Below are 25,056 nucleotides of genomic sequence, written 5' to 3' on the forward strand. Positions count from 1 at the left end.
AAAATTAGTGTAGTTCAGTTCAAAAATTATGTAATTTAATTCAAAATTAATGTAGTTCGAAAGTAGGTTAAGGTACACAACAATTTAGTTCAATTCATATTGCAGTTTAGTGTAGTTTAATAGAATGTAGTTTGATAAAAACAAATAATAGTTTAGTTCAGTTTGTTTGAAATAATTTTCAAGTCAATTCAGACAAACTAATTTTCAGCTCAATGTAGTTTTTAATAGTGCAATTCATTTTGTCCACCTCTAGCTTTATTGATGTAGCCCAGCAACTCACTAGTTAAAGCCATAAAGGAAACCCACCAAGGGAGGATACCTCAAGGCTAGAGCCATGGGCAACCACTAGAGTCATGCTGTCAAAGTTTATAAATACTAGAATTCTAGACAACTATGAGAGACTTCGATAACTTTAGTTTTAGATACTTTTAAAAGCACTTTCAATGAGATAATCTAGAGAGTATTCTCACCCACATCCTCTGCAATTAATAAAACATATTTAGAGGATTAGGAGATGGATTCTCTTCATTGCTTGTACTTCTTTTTATTATTCATGAGGAGCTAAATTTCCATGTGTTGGAGCAAGATGTAAAGAAATTTGAACTCTCTTGTATTCTACTGTGTATGAGAGAATAGTGAGTATCATGAAAATTTAAGATTCTGTGTGTGTGTGTTTTTCATTTAATTGAAAATAAAAGAATTGCTTACAAGTGGTATCAGAGCCAGGTTCTGAATTTTATGATTCTCCATGAATGGTAATTTTCTCAATTTTGTGAAACCCTAATTTTTGAATTATAAAATTAGGGATTTTAAAAGAAAGCCAATTGAAAAAAGAAAGTCAATTACATGAAATCATCTGGATGCCGTAAATGTCAATTCTAATTGAATTGAAAAAGAAAGCCAATTGAAAAAGCAGTAAAGCAATTTTTTTTTTACTATTACATGATTGTTTGAATTCACTAGAACGTGAATTTCATTCACCCTAGAAGCCGCAATTTTGTTTACTTTTTCAATTCAATTAGAGCAACTTTTTATTCATTATTGCATTAAAGCAATTTACTATTGCAGATTATATTATTATATTTTAAACATGGTTACTCTTACTGTACTGAATCAAAATTAAATGTGAATTAAAAGTTTGAAGGTTTCAAATACTTTTAATTTGAAAAGTGTATCTACTGACATGTATGATATAATTTTTGTTTTATGAATTATATGTAACTGTTTATTAATCTTGGATGAAGGAAATTCAATTAAGTTGAATTTCGGATGAGTTATAATTCTAATCAAAATTAAAAGTTTTAGCAATTTCGCTCTTCTTTTAAATTGCTCATGTTATTGTGAACATTATTCATAATATAAAGGATGTTAAATTATGAATATATATATATATATATATATATATATATATATATATATATAGTTATTAGTCATTGGTATAAGGATGTTATGGATTACCCAAAGGTGAACCATTGTTTATAATTGATGACATTAAAGTAAGACATTTCATGTACTTAGTAAATATGTTTGTATATCCAAAGATAACATACATATAGACTTAAGTATGATTGATTGTTTATTAAAGTGTATATGGAATTTGTCAGTTTAAGTATCACCCAAAGGTGAACTTAAATGAATGACTTAAATGATTACCTATCAGTTTAAGTGTCACCCAAAGGTGAACTTGAATGTATGACTAGTGTAGTAATTTGTTTGAATCCATTAATTTTATCAAAGCATTAATGTATGAGTTTGTGTATTATTTCCAGCTTACATGAATTTATCAGGTTTGAGCAACAATGTGGTCAAGTTTAATGGGCTCAATTATGCTGATTGGTCAGAACAAATCCAGTTCCAACTGGGTGTGTTAGACTTGGACATGGCAATTATGATGGATGAAATGCCCGTAGCCATTACAGTGACTAGTACAGATGATGAGAAGTCTCTTCATGAGGCTTGGCATAGGTCTAACAGGCTGTCACTAAACTTGATGTGCATGTCTATGGCAGAGAATGTAAAGCCTTCAATGCCTAAAACGGAAAACGCAAAGGAATTCATGAAACTGATCAAGGAGTACTCACAATCAGACATAACTGACAAGTCTATTGTAGGAACTCTTATGAGTGAGCTGACTACCAAAAAGTTTGACTGGTCGCAGCCCATACATGACCATGTAACTGGAATGACAAATATAGCAGCAAGATTGAAGTCAATGGGAATGGAGCTGAATGAGTCTTTTCTAGTACAGTTCATCATGAACTCTCTTCCTCCTGAATTTGGCCAGTTCCAAGTGAACTATAACACTCTTAAAGACAAATGGAACTTTCAAGAAATTAAAGCCATGTTGATACAAGAGGAAGGGAGATTGAAGAAAATGAAAGATCATTCTATCCATCTCACAACTCATGAAGGTGCTAGCTTCAGTAAAGCCAAATCAGGAAAGAAGAACAAGAAGGACAAAGCCCCAATGAAAGTGAATAAGGGCAATATCCATAAGGACCATAAATGTTTCTTTTGCAAGAAAGTAGGTCACTTCAAGAAAGATTGTCCGAAAGGAAAATCTTGGTTCGAAAAGAAAGGTACTTTTTATGTTTCTGTAAGTTTTGAAGCAAATATAATTGAAGTGCCTAATAATACCTGGTGGTTGGATTCTGGAGCTACTACTCATGTTTCTAATATTATGTAGGGATTCCTTTCAATCCAGCCCATAAAAGGAACTGAAAAGTATTTATATATGGGGAACAGAATGAAGGCACAAATAGAAGGAATTGGGACTTACAGACTGATTCTAGACACTAGCTATTGTCTGAATCTTGAAAAGTGTCTCTATGTTCCTGGTTGTGCTAGGAATTTAATTTCTTTTGCAAAGTTGGATTATTTAGGTTTTAACTTTAAGATTGAAAATGGTATTTTTCATTTGTATAAACTTTCGTACTATTATGGTTCTGGTACATTATTGGATGGTTTATATCGTTTAAATCTTAATGTTAATTTTTCTGAATCCCTGTTTAATGTTGAACATGTTGTTGATAGAAACTGTGGTGTAGGAAAAGAATGTTCTGCTTTCTTATGGCATAAAAGATTAGGTCACATATCCAAAGAAAGGATGTTGAGGTTAGTTAAAAATGAAATTTTACCTCAATTGGATTTTGATGACTGGGATGCATGTATTGATTGTATTAAGGGTAAACAAATAAAACACATATCAAAATATCCTGCCACAAGAAGTAGTCAACTTCTTGAGTTAATACACACTGATATTTGTGGTTCTTTTGACATTAAATCCTGGAGTGGTGAAAAATATTTTATCTCCTTTATTGATGATTTCTCAGGTTATTGTTATATATATCTATTACATGAAAAATCTCAATCAGTGAATGCCCTTGAGGTGTTCATAAATGAGGTGGAAAGGCAATTAGATAGAAAAGTAAAAGTGGTGAGATCTGATAGAGGTGATGAATATTATGGTAAAACTGATGAGAGCGGACAATGTCCAGGTCCATTTGCAAAGTTTCTTGAAAGTCGGGGTATATGTGCACAATATACAATGCTCGGTACACCACAACAAAATGGTGTAGCAGAAAGGCGGAATCGTACTCTTATGGATATGGTTAGGAGTATGTTAAGTCATAGTAATATTCCTTTATCTTTGTGGATGTATTCATTAAAGACTGTTGTATATCTGGTTAATAGGGTTCCTAGCAAAGCAGTTTCTAAAACTCCTTATGAACTATGGACTGGAAGGAAACCCAGTTTGAGACATCTTCATGTTTGGGGTTGTCCGGCAGAGGTAAGGTTATACAATCCACATGAAAAGAAGCTTGATGCAAGAACCATTAGTGGTTACTTCATCGGTTATCCTGAAAAATCAAAGGGATATAGATTTTATTGCCCTAACCATAGTACAAGAATAGTTGAGTTTGGAAATGCTCGGTTCATTGAAAGTGGTCAATTTAGTGGGAGTGAGGAATCACGCATAGTGGATATTCAAGAGCATACTGGTAGTGTTTCTACATCTAATGTCTCTTCTGAAGTTGTTATCCCTCTTGTTGTATCACAGTCACACAACAAGTAGAGACAACAAGTTAATGTTCCAATCCCACAAAATGAACATATAAATGTTGAGTCAATTGACAATGAGCAAGTCACAAATGAGCAAGTCATAAATGAGCAATTGATAGAGGAACCACAAGAAGCAGCATTAAGAAGGTCTGTAAGAGAGAAGAGACCTGCTATTTCGAATGATTATGTGGTTTACTCTGTTGAACATGAATGTGACCTAAGCATTGATGAGGATCCAGTCTCTTTCAGACAAGCCATGGAAAGTAATAATTCAAAGAATTGGTTGAATGCTATGAAAGAAGAATTGAAATCAATGGATGACAATAAAGTATGGGATCTAGTTGAATTGCCTAAGGATTCAAAAAGAGTCGGTTGTAAATGGGTCTTTAAGACTAAACATGACTCAAAAGGCAATATTGAAAGGTATAAAGCTAGATTAGTCGCCAAAGGTTTCACTCAAAAGGAAGGCATTGACTACAAAGAGACTTTCTCTCCTGTTTCTAAGAAGAACTCTTTGAGAATTATTTTGGCTTTGGTGGCTCATTATGATTTAGAGCTTCACCAAATGGATGTAAAGACCACTTTTCTGAATGGTGACTTAGAAGAGGAAGTTTATATGGACCAACCAGAAGGTTTCACAATAACAGGAAAAGAAAATTTGGTGTGTAAATTGAAGAAATCAATATATGGACTGAAACAAGCTTCCCGACAATGGTATCTAAAATTTAATGATAACATAACTTCATATGGTTTTGTAGAGAACACCGTTGACCGGTGTATATATATGAAGATTAGTGGGAGTAAGTTTGTTATATTGGTTCTATATGTTGACGACATTCTTCTTGCTACTAATGATGTTGGTATGTTACATGATGTAAAGAAGTTTCTCTCTAGCAACTTTGAAATGAAAGATATGAATGAGGCATCTTATGTGATAGGAATAGAAATATTTCGTGATAGATCACAAGGATTATTAAGTTTGTCTCAAAAAGGCTATATTAATAAAGTGTTAGAGAGATTCAGAATGGAAAAATGTTCTCCTGGAATAGTTCCAATTCAAAAAGGAGACAAGTTTAGTCAAATGCAATGTCCCAAGAATGATTTGGAACGAAAGGCCATGGAGTCTATTCCTTATGCATCAGTGGTTAGGAGTTTGATGTATGCTCAAACTTGTACTCGGCCAGATATCAATTTTGCTGTTGGAATGTTAGGCCGATATCAAAGTAATCCCGGAATGGATCACTGGAAAGTTGCAAAGAAAGTTCTTAGGTATTTACAAGGTACCAAAGAATACATGCTCACCTACAAAAGGTCAGATCATCTTGAGATGGTTGGCTACTCGGATTCAGACTATGTTGGATGTGTGGATTCAAGAAAATCCACATTTGGATATGTTTATCTATTAGTTGGAGGAGCAATTTCTTGGAAAAGTGCAAAACAATCAGTCATTGCTACTTCCACCATGGAGGCTGAATTCGTGGCATGCTTTGAGGCCACGGTTCATGCTTTGTGGTTGCGGAACTTTGTATCGAGGCTTGGCATTATTGACAGTATTGCTAGGCCGATAAGGATTTATTGTGATAATTCCGCAGCCGTCTTCTTCTCTAAAAATGACAAGTACTCAAAGGGTGCTAAACACATGGATTTGAAATACTTGTCAATCAAAGAAGAAGTGCAGAAACATAGAGTGTTAATTGAGCATATTGGTACTGATATGATGATAGCAGATCCGTTAACTAAAGGACTACCGCCCAAAACTTTTATTGGCCATGTTGAAAGTATGGGCATTATGGATAAGTCAATATTAACATGATGATGTTATCTATCTTTATGGATATGTATAGTTATATGCTTGTATTGTCATGACACTTGTGAATTCAATTAAAGTTATGTTTCTCTTTATTCTATTGTTATCCACATTAAGTTATATACATGTATTATTGATTGTGGTAACATATTATATCTCTTTTAGAGACATGAAAGTTAAAAGATTGATTAAAGTTATGTTGAGTTGGTTTGATTATGTGATACATGGAAGGAATCTTGTCGTTCATGACTTTTGCCCGCCATGATCCGATCATTTCAATTCATATAAGGATGATGACTTGATAATTCTAATGAATGGTGCGCACTTAAAATTTAGTTTAGATCTTCAAGTCATCATATGAACCAAGTGGGAGAATGTTAAATTATATTAATATTTAAGATTGGTTCATGTAATTTAAAGTATAACTTTGATGTACAGATTCTAATGTGATGATTATTAGAATATAATGTATTAAAGTTATAGGGATTATTTTAGAGTTATTAAAATTAATCCCTCTCTTCTCACTTTAATAAAGGGCATTTTGGTATTTTATTAAAGTTAATTAAATATCATAAAAGAGGGAAAAGATGAGACTACGGTTGACAGATTAAGTTTCTGAAAAGAGAGAAAGAAAGGTTACGTTCTCTAAAAAGAAAGAAACTGTGACATCCCTCAGAATTTTCTATATCATCAAGAAAGCATTAAAGAGGAGTAAGAGAAGGGAGAACATTGACAGAAAGAAACTATACAATGGATCCAGGTAAGTTCTTTTCTACTGTGTATAAGAGAATAGTAAGTATCATGAAAATTCAAGATCCTGTGTGTGTGTTTTTCATTTAATTGAAAATAAAAGAATTGCTTACAGGTGATCTTAGGCTCTAGCTGCCAAGAATGGACATAGAGTTACACTTAAGTGAACTCTCAAGACTTGATCATCTAAAACTTCATGTTTTGGATGTAGATCTAATGCAAAAGAGTGAAAATATGTGAAGTTGAGCTTCAAAACGATTTAACCATTTAAAAGTCACTCATTTAGTAACGAAAACTGATTTCTAATTTATTTTACAATATTTTCACCCATACAAACGGGTTTTCTACACATCAATTGTTTTACAAAATATCAAAATAATTAAAACATTATGTTTTCTTCCAAACTCATGTGAATAGGACACTTATTTACTACAATAACCCACTATACTTATTGGTATATTTCAGGTTGCAAACTACAAACAAACAATATTTTAGGGCACCTGTCGTGGTAGAGTCGCTTTTTGATTAGGAATCGGTAAACTACACCCAGCTCTAATTATAAATTACTACAAAATTGTTAAATTTTGAAATAAAATTTCTAAAATTAAAATTTAATAAAATTTTAATTAATTGATGATATAAAAATCCACTCTATCAAAATGAAAATCTTTAAAAAATTTATTTGTTCTGAAGGAGTTTTTAATCTCGTGATTTATGATAAAAAAAAATTGAAGATTAAAATACTAAAGAAAAATTTAAACTCTCCCTTCAAACATCATTCTATTACAAATGAATCTATTTCTTATACTGAAGGAAAGGATTGAAAAATAATTTCGATATTACGAAAAATTGTGTACTTTTATTTTAATAACATATTAAAAAATAGTAACGATATATTTAAATAAATTGTTGTATAAAGATTTTAAGAAAATAAAAAGTAAAAAACTAAATTTACTTTTTTATAAATTACAATAAGTAAAACATAAAAATTCTTTATATTTTTTGCTTATAACACATATAGCACGTATTAAAATTAGGTTTGATTTGCTTGAATACATTTTGAATAATACAAATTCCTGTTTCCTAGTCCATATTTTATATAAACGTGATAGCCATTTCTCACCTAACAAAAGAACGCAATTGATAGCCATTATAACGTGAATTTGAAGCATGGAAATGTGGAATATCCACTTTTATATGTGAGGTGAAGACTTTGTTTCTATTATAATTATTGAATAAAAATTAGCCACAAAAGTTATATTTTGCACAAAACGAGTCTGAAAATAGAGCATGAGAATTCCATTTTCACTTGTAATAATTAAAAAAAATTATATAATAATTGATTGGTTGAAGTAGTATAATTATGTATGGAAGGTATTCAGTTGAAGCGGTTAAATGGTAATTACGATGAAAAGTAAGGCCACGCGGATTGGAAGAGGGTGTGAGTTGACATTGAAAACATGGTTGAGTAAGGGAGCAACCAAACCAAAGGAAACGCAAAAGAGAGGAAGTAGAAGAAGATAATATAATTAGGCGAGTGTTGAAGAAAGGGTTAAGTTTGAAGCGATGAGTTCGGGAAGCCATAGTGATAAGGAGAAGGACAAGCAGAGGGTGAGCCGCACGTCGTTGATACTGTGGCATGCTCACCAAAACGACGCCGCAGCGGTGCGGAAGCTCCTGCAGGAGGATCCTTCGCTGGTGACGGCAAGGGATTACGACAACCGCACCCCGCTCCACGTCGCATCCCTCCACGGCTGGATCGACGTCGCTAAGTGTTTGATCGAGTTCGGCGCCGATGTCAACGCGCAAGATCGTTGGAAAAACACCGTAATACTATTATATAATAATCACGATTATTACTCTCAGCATTGTTATTTTACTGTATGCATGATTGTGAAATGGTGAATGAACTTTAGGTTTTGGTTGTTGTTGTGAACAGCCTCTGGCGGATGCGGAAGGAGCTAAGAAGACTGATGTGATCGAGCTTTTGCAATCTCATGGAGGCTCTTCTTATGTGAGGTTTTTTTAAGTATTGTGTGTAATTCTGTGTTTGTGTTGTGAATGATGAGGGAAGTTGAGGTTTGATTTTGAACGGTGATGGTCGTTGCAGGGGCAAACTGGTAGCCATTTTGAACCGAAGCCTGTTCCGCCGCCGTTGCCGAATAAGTGTGACTGGGAAATCGAACCTACCGAGCTTGACTTCTCCACCTCCACGAGAATTGGAAAGGTAGGTTTCGCTTCTGCTCGTTTTCTTGGTTTGACTTTGGTCAACGAATTTCAAAGCCTGCTCTTTACTTTGGTCAAACTCGTTGTTTCACTACATTTCTGCGACTGTTATATAACACTGACATAGATTTGTGCTATGCTTTAGTCCCTAGAGTGGCAAGTTTGAAGTATTTGCTGCGTAATCTCATTGAAGGACGGTTGTCGCGTTTCAAGTCTTTTTATCGATGATTCTGGGAAGAAAGGAAAAAATTTCTGTTCAGTTTCATTCCGCAGACGATTTTTTGTGTGTGTTAAAAGCTGTTTTCTAAAACAATTTTACATTAAAGATCAATCGGTTTTTAATCTGAAATGAATGAAGTACTTTTTCTTTCTTTTCTTTTTCAAATCAGGTGTTTAAAAATCCCAATAACAGAAACAACTGAAAAGTGTTTTTTCCATTGTCTTTCTTTTGTTTTCTTTTTAAGGGCTCTGTTTATGTGTTCAGTCTGAGGATAAAGTCCCTAATAATCTTACCTGGATTGAACAAGATTTTATTTGGTGAAGGATATATATGATCTATGTCAAAACTAGCAAAGACCTCTTTTTCCAATGGTTTAATATGTTTTCGTGTATGTTTTTATGTTTCATGAAGGGGTCTTTTGGTGAGATTTTAAAAGCCCAGTGGCGTGGAACACCAGTTGCTGTTAAACGTATTCTTCCATCTCTTTCAGAAGATAGATTGGTGATGTGAGATTCTTTCTTTAGCCTCTAGCATTTGTTTCAATTTGGTTGCTTGCTAGTTGGTCGTTGTTTGCGAGGCGAATGCCTTTAGATTGCTTGTGACTGGTGTCGTTGCTAAAACGAAGGTCTAGTAGCTTACTTTTACCTGTTATCTGTCAGAACTAGGAAAGATTTCGACAATTTATTTAAGTGTTTTACTGAATGTACTCATGATTTATTCTAAACCTATTGGATATTGGATGCATAGTCATCTATGTTTATGATAAATGATAAAAAATTAAAGGAATTGGGGAGGGGGGAGGGGTGTTGCAGCATATAAATCGTATGTCACAGGCTTTTTGGATATCTCATTTTGTGTGTTAATTTTTAATACAGTCAGGACTTCAGGCATGAGGTCAATTTGTTAGTGAAACTTCGACACCCCAATATAGTTCAGTTTCTTGGAGCTGTCACTGACAGGAAGCCCCTTATGTTAATTACTGAGTATCTGAAAGGGGTATGTGAATAAAATATAACTCCTTCAGATTGAGTGAACTTAGTTTTTGATTTAGCGAACTTCTTTAAATTGAACTTCTGTTTCGTTCATAAATAGGGTGATCTTCATCAGTACCTCAAGGATAAAGGTGCACTTAGTCCAGCAACAGCTATCAACTTTTCCATGGATATTGTGAGGTATGGTATCTTTCATATTTTCTTTTACTATTTTTGTTTTATAAGAAAAATATTAAGAATAAAAATTAAATACATTAGAGAAGGAGGATTGAAGGAAATTACCATTGAAAAATTAAACCACGTCAAAAGAAATTACCAAAATGATCTCCAGTTATTCTTACATCTGTTATATAACACCCGTCGATCTTCTGACCGGCGTCATTGTGCTCCAGCCACAGCAGCTCCTCGTCTCTCTTCAACCCTTTCTTGGCCCGAAACCTCAACTCACTCTTATTATCATTCAAAGTCCTCTCAGTAATCCGGATATTAGCTAACTTGTTACCACCCATCATTATCTATCCTAATTTCATTTTGAGCTTGCGATTTGCTTACTTTGCCTTTTCAGTCATTCCTTTATTTCTTCTAACACGGTATTCATGTGCTCTAATCGTAGATGCATAGCTTTCAAGATCAAATAATCATCTTCTTATTCCTCTTTGTATCTTGAATTAAAAGTTATGATAAAATCTGTTAGTGAACAAAATAGAAAGTCTCACAATAATATTCTCCCATGTATGCGCTCAAATAAGGATCATACACACTCGTATTTGTTAGCTCGATTTGACTTCTAGCCTCTAATAATAGCATACTCCTTTGACTTCCACCGGTCAATTCTTTCAGTGGAGAGCTTAAATATCACTAAATAAGATCGAGAGTAATATCCCAGTTGCTAGCTGGCAGATACAAAGGGGCTTAGGACCATTCCAAACACTTTTGTGGGCAAAGATAAAAACAGAAGAATTTTTTAAAGTACAAAGTCCTTTTTTAGCTTTTGGTTCTTTTTCTTTTCTTTCTTTTTTAGCATATGCTCTTCTTTTTTCTATTCTGTTTCCTTTTTTAGAATGCTTATGTAAAAGTGAAAACAATTCAGGGTTATAGAAAGATTAAGGGAAAATACTTGGTTGATTGAATGTGTGGGCAAATCTAGAATATCTAAGATGGATAATTGACAAGAGATGAATGCGACAACTTTATGGTTACAAATTAACAAATAATAAGAAAAAAGTATGGATGAAAAAGAAGGGTTGATGATGATTCCAGTAATGGTGACCAAGAGAATTCATAAAAACTGATAATTTACCAATAAGGATATGAAAGAAATAGAAATAACTCAGACAAACTGTCAACAAACAAAAAAGGATGTAGAAATGAGAAAAATAATTGAGGAATATAAGGAATAAAGTTCAAAATGCACAAGTGGTTTTTTTAGTACTCGTTTTTAAATATGAAACTACCAAAAGAATAATATTTAGCCCACAATCAAGAACCTCTGATATCAAACTAACGCAGAAAACAAGATGGATAAGAGGTATGTGGACAACACAAAAGCAAGTCTTCAATTGAAATTCCTAAATCCCACAATAATGTTCACCAGCTAACCAGAAATGGTAAACTTTGACCCATGAGAATTTTTGCAGTCTGTGAGGAACTTACCACATGAATCATCTCGATTCTTGGTGCTAGTAGTATTTTACAACCCCTAAGGAGAAAAGAAACTCTAATGGATATTTGGAACTTCTTATTCAAATTAATGTTCAACTCCTAAAATAAATCTTGTTCTTACTGTACATGGGCAAAACATAACTGATAAAAATTTGATCATAATTAAAACAAAAGACACAGAAACTAACCTAAAATCCATAACCAACTGGCGAAAGAAAATCATAAACTTTTACTAGCTCGAATTAGACCTTATCGATTATTCAAGACTCATTAATTTCAACTAATTATTTAAGTTATGGTTCACTTTCTAACATAGCCTAAACTACTACATTTAGTCTTCCAAAGCTTCATCAAGTAGACCATACTGTCCAAACGGTATCTGTGACTACGAATTTTAGCTACTAGGTTTGCCATGGTCTTTTAGATCTAATAGGCGTACAAGCTCTTTTCACTGGACCTGGACCTGGACCAACAAGAATTACCAATGCATCACTTGTATTTGGCTTTAACTAGCCTCCTTCATCTCCATCAAATAATATGGCCAGTGTATAACTAAGCCAATTTAATATCAACCTGTATTTTATCAACCAAGATAATTGAATTAGTAAATCCAGAGGAATCTGTATACATTCATTTTCACTTAATTTGATCGATATGCTAAAGTATATTTTGTGGATATTGTTTTGCAGAGGAATGGCCTATCTTCATAACGAACCAAATGTTATAATTCATCGGGACCTAAAGCCAAGGTATGTTGGTTATATGCAACTTATATGTGAAAATATTATGGACAACATGCTATGACAGCATGTCAAGATGCATTGTGATAAAGACTTGGTTATTATAAGGTGCCTAAATCCTGCATCAAGTAATATAGGATACTTATTGGAGTATTTAAATGTTTGGATCTTCCTTCCTTAGTATATAACTTTTGGGAGTAAATTTCCAAGTTCTTGAGTGTTTATGTATTGGTATCAGAGTTGGTTGTAGATACCAAGACGGGAGCAAAGTGTTGTAGAGTGAAAGCTGCCTAGCTTTTGAGGGTGTTGTAGGGTGAAACCCGCTAAGATGTTGACTCTTTGGGATGGTGCTAAGATAAGGACTTAGATATTATCAAAAGCCTAATCCCACATTGAGTAGAATGAGATGCTCAATAGATATCTAAGTGTTTAGTTTTCTCTCCTTAATGTCGAATTTTTTATGGTGAGTTTCCCAATGTTTGGGTCCTTATCATATATGGCTTATAAACAAATTGAAGAAACTAGGTTGACTAAATTTTGTCTAAAAATCATCCAGCTGGAATTAAAAAGCCACTGTATTATATGTTAAAGTTTATTTTCTAAAATTTCAGGAATGTTCTTTTAGTCAATACTAGTGCCGACCATTTAAAAGTTGGAGATTTTGGATTGAGTAAGCTTATCACTGTCCAGAGTTCTCATGATGTATACAAGATGACCGGTGAAACTGGGAGCTGTGAGTATTCTCTGAAATTCTTTTAAAATATTAGTATCCATTCTTATGCAAAACTTAATTTTATTTCCTTGGGGATGAAAAAAGACCGCTATATGGCTCCTGAAGTGTTCAAACATCGGAGATATGATAAGAAGGTTGATGTGTACTCCTTTGCAATGATTTTGTATGAGGTAATTCCGCTTGCTTAAATGCAGAAATTTTATCTGATACAATTTGAGCTAATTATAATGCATGATACCTTTATTTCATGCAGATGCTTGAAGGTGAACCACCTTTTGCAAATCTCGAGCCTTATGATGGAGCAAAACGTGCTGCTGAGGGTCAAAGGCCTTCATTTCGGTCAAAGGGTTATATCAATGAATTGCAAGAGTAAGTCGTTTATGATACATTATTCAATTTTCTAGCTCTCTATTTTTAAAGGTAGCTCTTGGCATGATGTCATTCTCTTCTTGACCAAATGGTCAAGAGCTTGTGTTGCTATCATTCTTCTAAAGTTTGAGATGTATAAAATGGCTTTCTCATAACAAGCCATATTTCAGATGTATAAATCATTTCTAGGCGTGCATCTTATAGCTGCAGCTTTCGAGAAAGTAGGTCCTTTACATTACTTTAAAAAAACTCAAATGTGTTTCGTGATGTCCTGGCGTATATCTTAAAATCGGTACTGTCAGAAGTCCACCTACTTTAGACGGGTCTTATAAACGGACTTACAAGATGCTTCGATTAGAGGAATATACTTCAGCTCAGAGCAATGCATTCAATTGATCATATTCTTGACATGTTCAGTCTGACCTCCCATTTGTTCAACATCTGACTTAGGACTGATTTCTTCTCTTTGGTTTATTTACTATTTGTTTTGATTTGAAATTTTCGACTGTACATACTCAACTAGTGATTTGAGCAAATGTTCTATGATATCTAAAGCCATGCGATACGCCATTGCTAGGATTGCTATTTATATTGCCCAATTGTCACGAAAGACATCTTAGTTTCATTGTCCCATTTTTTACCTTCACACTTAAAGGGATGGTCAATAATGATTATGATTTTGCCACCCTTTACCATAAATGGAAGAATCTTGACAACTCTTACTATTGCTGTTCAGTACATCTAACTTCACAAACCACCAGTTGACTGGCATTAATATGATTTAACTCTTTCTGACCATTTCACTAGATGTTCTGGTATGATTTGTAAATTAGGCTATTAGTAGTTATAGCAAGCAAATATTTATTTCGTTTAGAGCAGCCCTGGATCATAGAAGTAATCTAATGAACTTTGGCCTTTCGTGTTCGTAGATTAACGGAACAGTGTTGGGCTCATGACGTGAATCAGAGACCACCCTTCATAGAGATCCTTAAACGTCTTGAAAAGATCAAGGAGAATTTACATTCAGATCATCACTGGCATTTGTTTGCATCATAAATGTCTAATAGCATTAATTTGTTCAGAAATTCAGATTATTTATTTATCACTACCATCTGGTTTGCTGCGGCATTTATGGAGTGATTGGGCCAACTGGAAATCCTGCAAAGTCAATACTTGTTTTCAACTGTTTGGATTAATGAGCAGAACAGGTGATTTTAATTGCCTGCCTTTGGTTTCTAGTATTTTTATCTCATTTAAGCTCTCGTCTCTTTCAAGTGAGAGCGCATGCAATTTGTTGCCTATGTGTAAAGCGTTTCAAGTGTACAAACAAATTGAGCAAGTAGGTCACTTCATGCAATCCGTTGTTTTATGTTTCATCTTTCGTTTAAAAAGATAGTGATAGTTTCCTTTGGTATTAAATGCTACCAACTTTTTTGGGATTGCAATTCTGGTAGCAGTTTCTTATTGGTGGTTTTCACGTGAATTCAAGTAGGGGGAAAACTGTTATTTTGAGTTGTAGATGTGAAGACCGTCAGGAGTAAATAGCTGCAACCTCCAATCGTACTTCCTGCCTAAAACCTTTTCTTCTTTTTCTTTTTGCACAAAGGTATTTTATTTACAGTAAAAAGTTAATTCCTTCCATAGTTTAAATATTACCTACCGATTGACCTTTAATCTTTCATATTAAAGTCTTATCTACATACAATTTAAAATTAAACTGTAAGCAATATGTTTTTTTTTCCTGCAATGATACATAATATATTATATATAGGGTACAAGGTAGACCTCCCTTTTACGTTTAACTTAAACTGAACAATCAAAGAATTTTGTTTCCTACATAGTTCCTTAGTTCACAGACGCGGTCAAAACCCCAAACATAGAGAACCTAGTGACCTAACACCATAAACTTCTACAAAATACAAGATCCTATTTTCAAACTTTCACATAGCCAACTCATTAGTAAAACAAGTTTCTTATACATGTTTCAGGGTTGGCACACCATTGGATAAACGTTGGACATCTCTCCTTATCAGTCAGTTTATACCACTTTCAATATACATCTTGATGCGTTGCATCACATCCTGTCCGCAAAACAGTTTCCGTTCCATCAAACACCTATTTCCCTCTTTCCATATACACCAGATAATTGCAAACTACAATCTAAACCATAGTTCTTTATTGAATACACACTGCCTCTATGCTGATAGAAACGTGTTTCTGCTAACTCAGGGAAAACACTATTAATTCTCACTCATCAATTGCAATTTTCATACCCAATCAAACATCCTGCAATTGAACAGAAGTATGTATATGGGAGACAAGCAACTCTCTTCTCCTATTAAACTCCCCATCCATATTCCTTCCTCCCACTTTCCTATCTAACAGTATTCAATTTCTGTTATGATATTATGAATAATATATTAAACTTAGTAGACAATGGCCTCTGTTGTTGTTCCATCCAGATGTCTGAACCTTACTTCATTTTTGTTACCAAGATTCCTTTTAGTTTTCTCATTAAACCATCCATTTTTACCTTTGTCTCTGCATACTTTCTTTACATCCTTCCACCATGTAAATGATTTTCTATTATTTTGAGTAACATTCTAATGTATTAAACTGAAGTCAATATGCTAACAAGTAATCGTGTAATTTAAAAAAAAAAACAGAAATAAATCAATAACGAAAAGGGTTCGAAAGAACAAAGAAATAGGACGAAAAGAGAAACGTAGAAATAAAAAATGAAAGAAACATAGAAATAAAAAACAAAGGATAAATGTAACATCCCAAAATTATACAGTCAGCAACTATATAATAGAATATTAACATGTATTAATATTATATAGCAGTTTTACAATTAAAGAGAGCAGTGTGCAAAAAAAAAATGGCCGAACGGCCTTACATATACACACAAAAATAACGAGCGTTCACAAAAGAATTAGAACGAACGGTTTACAAAATATTGACCGAACGTTCAACTATTTACAATCCCCAGAAGAGCGCTCGCTCACAGCCGCTCGCTATCCTAATATACTAACTAAAAACCGAACGCGCTACGGTTCGGCCTTCACTTCAACCTCAACTAAATTTTCTTCAGCAGGGATCCCATCTTCCAGTGTTTGCTCCAGAGACACATCTCCCTCTGCTCACATCCACACGGATGATCATTGCAAGGACATGACGGATACACATATACAGACAACACAATGGAAAGTGCAAGGGTAAGCTTATTGAATTTAATTTAAGTAAAACATATATTTCATACTTATCAAATACAGCAAGTAAATTCACAAACATGTACATTCAATTCATACAATAATTCCATCCAAACCCTGATGCTAGACCGACCGTCCGGACTGTATGAATGCTGTGTAGCTAAGGCGTCCGTGCACTCAAGTGGGGTAACTGGAATGCTCATCAGTAGCCACCTGAGGTTAGTCTGTTCTGTCCAAGTTACAGTTATGGACTAGACCTCCTGCCATTCCCACGCATGACATACTCATCTCTACTTGAGAACGAGCACTCACGGAATATCAGGATGAACCACCATCTAAGCTTACCACGTTCATACTTACAAATCTCAATTTCCAACCAAGAGTCGTTCCTCCCTGGAACGCTCGTTCAAAAACCATAATCATAATTTCAACTCTTATAGTGTTCGCACATCTTAATTCTTCCTCTTAAATACATTTTCATTCTATGTTCCACTTGCATAAAAAGACGAACGTTCACTCCCCTTCATAACGAGGACGAACGTCGAGAACGAGACCGAGAAAGACTCCTTTGAATCAGTTAAATGAACTGACTTTAGTACGACCCGGATAATACTTAGAATAATTTAAATTCAATAACTCTGGAACGAATCAAATGGATAGATGTATCACAAATTGTTTAGATAAAGGATCTGAACACGAATTAATTCAAGAGTCAACCGCCAGTCAACGACCGAGCGTTAAATGAAACTTTTGGACGAACGTCACTGAAATCTTGGACGAACATTTCTAGGATTATTGAACAACCGCTATTTAGATTTTAAGGACGAACGCTATTTCAAATTTGGGACGAACGCTATTACCGCTCGTTGATAATTTATGAAGGAACGAACGTTCGGTATAGTACAGAGCGTTCTTTTACCACATACTCATTTGGACGAGCGTTCAGTTATAAACCTAACTCTGCTTTGGACGAACGCTAGGTAAATGACCGAGCACTAAATGGAACGAACACTCATTTAGAACGAACGTTCGGTATTAGACCGAACGCTAACTAGGACGAACGCTCAATCTAAGATCGAGGGCTCATTTGGACGAACACTCAGTATAAGACTAAGCGCTACCTATGACGAACGCTGGAATATAAAACCGAGCGTTACTAAAATACTTCAATTTATTTCAATCGTTGGACACGCTAGGCTGAGCCGAACGCTCAAACCTAACCCTTCACTCAAAGGACGCTCGTTCTTAATCAGAATCCTTTCCAAATGAAAGAATTCTTATTCTAAGTCATTTCAAGGGAAACCGAACGGTATAAGACCGTTCGATGACGAGCGTACATTATCAAGCAGAGAATATGAAAATTTCCAGATTTTTCATTTTACAATCACTTTACAGTTTTCATACGATTCATAACTTATAATTTCTCTCCACCATAAATCTCATACATTACAAAATTCATATTATCATCCCAAACTATACAGAAATTTAATCATACTCCAAATCATACGTTTCATTCTCAGCATACAGTTCAAACAATATTCATCATATACATCCAGTGCAACCATGCTCGTTCATGCATACTTAAACATCAAATATATCATGCATTTCAGACATCCAGTACACTTCATTGCTTTCATACACATCAAACAAGTATTAAATTAAATTACTAAAGCTTCCCTTACCCGGACTTAGCAACGTGCGTTCTATAAGTGAGTTGTTTCTACTCGTCCAAAGGTGGCTTTCTATTCTCAAGGTTCCGCTTAAACTCTTCAACTAAAAATTTACGAAAAGGAAAACGGAAGAACTGAGTTTACACCTATGCATGCAGCTCGATCAGGTTTTGTAGTAAATCCAGAAACGATCGTCCAAGGAAACTTACCAGAACTGGAAGTGGTTCGGTCCAAAATGAAGCTCACGTCGCAGTGGTCGTTCTCACGGTGCTGAAACGTGAACGGAGTAGAGAATAGTGAGTTACAGAAGAGAGAAGAGGAGGGATTCTAGAGAGAAGGAGGAAAATGGAGGTTTGGATTTTTCTGAGGAAGATGAAGATGCACACAGGAAAAGGGAAGAGTGTTTCAGAAAACTTAATCTTCTTCCCAAGTCAAACGGACGATCCCTCCTGGAATGACACCTGGCTTCCAAATTAAATTTAGAACCTTCCGATGTGACACATGTCAGAGATATTCAGAGAATGAAAGTGCACATTAATGGCACAGCACATGGAGGGGCGTGGGTGTATTAAATGGGGTACAGAGGCATTAAATGGGGCGTGACAATCCCCCTAACTACAAAAATTTTCGTCCTCGAAAATTAAATCTTACCAGGGAAGAGGTGAGGGTATAAATCCTTCATAGCGTCTTCCACTTCCCAGGTAGAGTCGCCCGTCTTTTCGTCCCACACTACTTTAACTAACCGAACGTCCTTTCCCTTATGTAACTTAGTGCGTTCGTCTTCAACGCGAATCGGGTTCATCTCTAGCGTTCGGTCTTGTCGAAGACGAACGTTCTCCAGCTCCAATATGTGCGAGGGATCGGCCACGTACTTTCGGAGTTGCGAGACATGAAATACTGGATGAAGGTTGGATAGTTGAGGAGGCAAGGCTAGCTCGTACGCTACTGGTCCAATCTTCCTTAGAATTTGATACGGCCCCACGAACTTGGGAGATAATTTCTTTGGTCGTAACGCTCTGCCTACTCCAGTAGTTGGATTCAGTCTCAGGAAAACGTGATCGCTAGCTTCGAACTCCAAGGGTCGTCTCCTCTTATCTGCATATGACTTCTGCCTGCTTCTGGACGTCTTCAACCTCTCTTGAATTAATTTCACCTTTTCAGTCGTTTGTTGAACGAGCTCGGGTCCAGTCAATATGTTTTCTCCTTCTTGAAACCAGCAAAGTGGTGTGCGGCATTTGCGTCCGTAAAGAGCCTCGAATGGAGCCATTCCAATGCTTGATTGGAAGCTGTTGTTGTAGGTGAACTCTACTAACGGCAGGACTTCATCCCAAACGCCCATGTGATCAAGTACGCACGCTCTTAACAAATCTTCAAGCGTCTGGATTGTTCTCTCGGATTGACCGTCCGTCTGAGGAGGGTACGCTGAACTCATTTGGAGTTTGCTGCCCAGTTCGCTTTGCAACGACTGCCAAAACCGAGAGGTGAATCTTGTGTCTCGGTCAGAAATGATACTGGACGGCACTCCATGCAGACGAACGATCTCTTTGATGTAGAGTTTGGCCAAGTTAGTCATGGACATCTTCAAGTTGACCGCTAGGAAGTGAGCACTCTTTGTTAGACGATCCACTATTACCCAAATAGAATCGTGATTCTTGACCGTGCGAGGCAAGTGAGTCACGAAGTCCATTGAAATGCTGTCCCACTTCCATTCAGGAATCTCCAAAGGTTGTAATAGGCCGCCCGGCCTCTGATGCTCCGCCTTCGCTCGCTGACAGGTCAGACAAGATGCCACAAAACGTGCAACGTCATTCTTCATTCCTGGCCACCAGAACGAACGTCGAAGGTCTTGATACATCTTAGTCATACCAGGGTGTATGCTGAGACGACTATGATGTCCTTCCTCCAAGATAATCCTCTTCAGCTCGCCATCATTGGGAATGCACGTCCGTCCCATGTAACGTAACATGCCGTCCGTTCCAACGTTGAAATGCTTGGCTTGATCCGTACCGAGCGCGCTTAAAATCTTCATCAATTCTTCGTCCTCTCGTTGTTTCATCCAGATTCGGTCGAACACATCACTTGATATCCTCAAGGTGCAGCATTTAATACTGTTCGGCTCCAACTCGAACTGCAACCTTAGGTCTCTAAAACTTTCCACAAGGTTCAACTCACGTACCATCATGGACGACACATGCACCACCTTTCTGCTCAACGCGTCCGCCACAACATTCGCTTTACCAGGATGATAAAGCAACTCGAAGTCATAATCCTTCAAGAACTCAAGCCACCTCCTTTGTCTCATGTTTAACTCCTTTTGATCGAAGAGGTACTTGAGGCTCTTGTGATCGCTGAAGACTTGGAAAACGGATCCATACAAGTAGTGCCTCCAAATCTTCAAGGCAAAGACGACCGCTGCCAGTTCTAGGTCGTGCGTTGGATAATTCCTCTCATGTATCTTTAACTGCCGAGAGGCATACGCCACCGCTCGTCTTTCTTGCATTAGAACGCACCCCAACCCTTGGTGAGACACATCACAGTAGACTTCAAAGGGTTTGGCAGTGTCCGGAATCACCAAAACTGGAGCGCTCGTCAACTTATTCTTCAACTCTTGGAAGCGCTCTTCACACAAATCAGTCCATGCGAACGGTTGGTCCTTCCTTGTAAGACGAGTCAATGGTGCTACTATCTTAGAAAATCCTTCAATGAAACGCCTATAGTAGCCTGCGAGCCCCACAAAGCTTCTCACTTCCGTGACCGAGCGTGGACTCTCCCATTCCAAAACCGTTCGTACTTTAGCCGGATCAACTGAAATTCCACCAGCGGATACCACATGACCCAAAAACTGTACTTCCTTCATCCAAAACTCACACTTGGATAACTTAGCATACAGTTCTTTTTCTCTCAACACTCCAAGTACCAATCTCAAGTGCCCTTCATGTTCTTCACAGTTCTTGGAGTAGATGAGAATATCATCTATGAACACCACTACAAACTTGTCCAAGAACGGCCTAAAGATCCTGTTCATGTAGTCCATGAAGACTGCTGGAGCGTTCGTCACACCGAACGGCATGACCACATACTCATAATGCCCGTAACGTGAACGGAAGGCCGTCTTTTGGATGTCTTCTTCCTTAACCCGAATTTGGTGGTAACCCGATCTTAGATCAATCTTTGAGAAGACGCTCGCTCCATGCAATTGATCCAGTAGATCGTCAATCCGAGGCAATGGGTATTTATTCTTGATGGTCAGCTTATTTAATTGACGATAATCAATACAAAGCCGAGAGCTGCCATCCTTCTTCTTCACCAATAACACAGGCGCTCCCCAAGGTGACACGCTTGGACGGATGAACCTCTTGTCCATCAAATCTTCAATTTGCTTCTTAAGTTCAACTAATTCTGCTGGTGCCATTCTATACGGTTGAACGGATATGGGTGCTGCGGTTGTCACCAGGTCGATGGTAAACTCAACCTCACGAACATGAGGCAATCCAGGCACTTCATCCGGAAAGACGTCCGGGAATTCGTCCACAACCGTTCGTCCCTCAGTGTACTTATTGGACGAACGCTCAAAGCTCTTATCCGCAACCCCTATGTCTTCGTGCGTCATAATCAAGAAACAACTCGCGCCCTCCATAATATCTTCTTTCAACTTGCCGAGCGTCACACCCAACTCCTCTTCGTCTTCTTCAGGAAAAATTAACTCCTTAGCTCCACAATCTATGAGAATACGATTGGTATTCAGCCAATCCATTCCCAAAATTACCTCTAAGTCTTTGAGAGGCAAACAGATGAGATTCACCTTGTATCTATGCCCTTCTACCTCAATAGGACATCTAACGCACACAGTAGATGTCCTGATTTCACCAGCTGCTGGGGTCGACACCACCAGATCAAACTGCATCTCGCTCTCAGCTATTCCCAACTTAGCAACGCACGCCTTCGAGATGAAGGAGTGTGTCGCCCCCGAGTCAAATAACACACAGCAAGGTATTCCATGAATTAAGCAGGTACCAGTGACGAGCGTACCTGAGCTCGCTGCTTCTGCCCCAGTGATCGCATACACACGCCCAACAGCTTGGGCTCGTCCACCTCTTCCTTGTTGATTCCTTCCAGCGTTCGGCGGCCTCATCACTGCGCGTCCGCCCATGTTACACTCACTCTCCAGATGTCCATTTCTTCTGCACCGATTACAATACTTTACTCCAACCAGTTGAGGGCATGATGATCTGAAATGAGGTCCTCCACACTGGAAACATCTAACCGGCCCCTGTTGTCCTGACTGTCCAGCAACCACCAAAGCTTGAGACCCACTATTCTGTGCTGGACGAGCGTACGGTGTCCTGTTCCGGTTCAGATTGGGCCTCGACAGAACTGGTCCCCTTGACGCTTGTTGTTTCTTATGTTGTTCTGCCTCAGCCATATTTTTCTCTAACACTTTAGCCCTCTCGACCATTGCAGGGAAAGACCGAATGCAAAGACTGGAGATCAATACCTTTAGGTCGCTCCTCAACCCATTCTCAAATTTTCTACATTGCCACTCTTCACTGGTTGCCATGGTGTTGAAACGAACCAAGTGTTTAAACTTGTTCGTATATTCAGAAACTGACTTCCCTCCCTGCACCAATTGCAGAAATTCCACTTCCTTAGAAAAACGAACGCTATCCGGAAAGTACTCCTCATAGAACTTGCCTCTGAATATTTCCCAGTTAATAGGACTGTGAGCGTCCGTCAATAAAACCTTCATGCTCGCCCACCAATGGCTTGCTTCTCCAGTAAGCAAATATTCCGTGAAAGCCAAACGATTCTCATCTGGACACCTCTTGGCGTTGTAAATCCGTTCCATATCCTGCAGCCACTGATCTGCCTCATCCGGAAGACCCTTCCCACTAAACTTGGCCGGATGGTGTTGAAGAAAACTCTCCAAACTCCACTCGGTATGATGAACGGCATTGGAAGAGGACGCTCCTGGTGTGTCCCTTGTGGCGGCGATGAGTTCCATTAATTGTCTCTGAGTAGCTTCGGAGTTCTCGCGTGCGGCCTCAAGACTTCTTAAAGCAGCTGCGTTCTGCTCCATTAGTGTAGCGTTTTGTTGTTGCAATCGTTCGATCACAGTTTCCAACAACCTGGCACTGTCGGACGTATCTGGTCCATTGGGTGGTGGAGGAGGAGGAAGTCTAGGCGCCATTTGTTCTCTGAGCCAGAGAAAAACGAACGTTAGAAATGTTTAAGAGTTAAAAACAATAACTCACCAAACATATAATAAGCACACAGCAAAAGCACAGTGCACTCATATCCTACAGTGTCCTTTTTATAGAACAAAACTGCTCTGATACCAATAATGTAACATCCCAAAATTATACAGTCAGCAACTATATAATAGAATATTAACATGTATTAATATTATATAGCAGTTTTACAATTAAAGAGAGCAGTGTGCAAAAAAAAAAATGGCCGAACGGCCTTACATATACACACAAAAATAACGAGCGTTCACAAAAGAATTAGAACGAACGGTTTACAAAATATTGACCGAACGTTCAACTATTTACAATCCCCAGAAGAGCGCTCGCTCACAGCCGCTCGCTATCCTAATATACTAACTAAAAACCGAACGCGCTACGGTTCGGCCTTCACTTCAACCTCAACTAAATTTTCTTCAGCAGGGATCCCATCTTCCAGTGTTTGCTCCAGAGACACATCTCCCTCTGCTCACATCCACACGGATGATCATTGCAAGGACATGACGGATACACATATACAGACAACACAATGGAAAGTGCAAGGGTAAGCTTATTGAATTTAATTTAAGTAAAACATATATTTCATACTTATCAAATACAGCAAGTAAATTCACAAACATGTACATTCAATTCATACAATAATTCCATCCAAACCCTGATGCTAGACCGACCGTCCGGACTGTATGAATCCTGTGTAGCTAAGGCGTCCGTGCACTCAAGTGGGGTAACTGGAATGCTCATCAGTAGCCACCTGAGGTTAGTCTGTTCTGTCCAAGTTACAGTTATGGACTAGACCTCCTGCCATTCCCACGCATGACATACTCATCTCTACTTGAGAACGAGCACTCACGGAATATCAGGATGAACCACCATCTAAGCTTACCACGTTCATACTTACAAATCTCAATTTCCAACCAAGAGTCGTTCCTCCCTGGAACGCTCGTTCAAAAACCATAATCATAATTTCAACTCTTATAGTGTTCGCACATCTTAATTCTTCCTCTTAAATACATTTTCATTCTATGTTCCACTTGCATAAAAAGACGAACGTTCACTCCCCTTCATAACGAGGACGAACGTCGAGAACGAGACCGAGAAAGACTCCTTTGAATCAGTTAAATGAACTGACTTTAGTACGACCCGGATAATACTTAGAATAATTTAAATTCAATAACTCTGGAACGAATCAAATGGATAGATGTATCACAAATTGTTTAGATAAAGGATCTGAACACGAATTAATTCAAGAGTCAACCGCCAGTCAACGACCGAGCGTTAAATGAAACTTTTGGACGAACGTCACTGAAATCTTGGACAAACATTTCTAGGATTATTGAACAACCGCTATTTAGATTTTAAGGACGAACGCT

General features: G+C 37.2%; 2 protein-coding genes and 1 pseudogene across 2 annotated transcripts; 2 read left to right on the plus strand and 1 right to left on the minus strand.

The window, feature by feature from the left end:
• Positions 1-5,086: 5,086 nt before the first annotated feature.
• LOC148206133 (secreted RxLR effector protein 161 pseudogene) lies at positions 5,087-5,875 on the plus strand (annotated as a pseudogene).
• A 2,148-nt stretch (positions 5,876-8,023) lies between these two features.
• Positions 8,024-14,937, plus strand: VIK (VH1-interacting kinase). Its single transcript, XM_047319588.2, has 11 exons — positions 8,024-8,446; positions 8,559-8,633; positions 8,730-8,846; positions 9,477-9,571; positions 9,941-10,061; positions 10,158-10,237; positions 12,409-12,468; positions 13,071-13,192; positions 13,277-13,362; positions 13,446-13,561; positions 14,491-14,937. The coding sequence occupies exons 1-11, from the start codon at positions 8,186-8,188 to the stop codon at positions 14,615-14,617; spliced, it is 1,260 nt and encodes a 419-aa protein (XP_047175544.1). The 5' UTR covers positions 8,024-8,185; the 3' UTR covers positions 14,618-14,937.
• Positions 14,938-20,152: 5,215 nt separating this feature from the next.
• On the minus strand, positions 20,153-23,631 carry LOC148206134 (uncharacterized). Its single transcript, XM_088106744.1, has 3 exons — positions 22,233-23,631; positions 20,370-22,127; positions 20,153-20,211 (listed from the first exon to the last, which is right to left on the minus strand). Exons 1-3 carry the CDS (start codon positions 23,629-23,631, stop codon positions 20,153-20,155), a joined length of 3,216 nt encoding a protein of 1,071 aa, XP_087962870.1.
• Positions 23,632-25,056: the final 1,425 nt, after the last annotated feature.

This window comes from Vigna umbellata, chromosome 1 (genome assembly GCF_029865625.1).
Source record: "Vigna umbellata cultivar VRB3 chromosome 1, Vumbellata_1.0, whole genome shotgun sequence".
Classification (NCBI taxonomy): Eukaryota; Viridiplantae; Streptophyta; class Magnoliopsida; order Fabales; family Fabaceae; genus Vigna; species Vigna umbellata.

Bases quoted from the DNA above. Each gene is read 5' to 3' on its own strand.
- VIK (XM_047319588.2), top strand. From the start codon at position 8,186: ATGAGTTCGGGAAGCCATAGTGATAAGGAGAAGGACAAGCAGAGGGTG. The intron at 8,847-9,476 runs GTAGGTTTCGCT...TGTTTCATGAAG, and splicing joins CCTCCACGAGAATTGGAAAG to GGGTCTTTTGGTGAGATTTT. The intron at 10,238-12,408 runs GTATGGTATCTT...ATTGTTTTGCAG, and splicing joins TTTTCCATGGATATTGTGAG to AGGAATGGCCTATCTTCATA.
- LOC148206134 (XM_088106744.1), bottom strand. From the start codon at position 23,631: ATGGCGCCTAGACTTCCTCCTCCTCCACCACCCAATGGACCAGATACG. The intron at 22,128-22,232 runs GTTTGCCTCTCA...TTCCTGAAGAAG, and splicing joins ATACAAGGTGAATCTCATCT to ACGAAGAGGAGTTGGGTGTG. The intron at 20,212-20,369 runs GCGAGCTGAAGA...CTGACCTGTCAG, and splicing joins GACGTGCATTCCCAATGATG to CGAGCGAAGGCGGAGCATCA.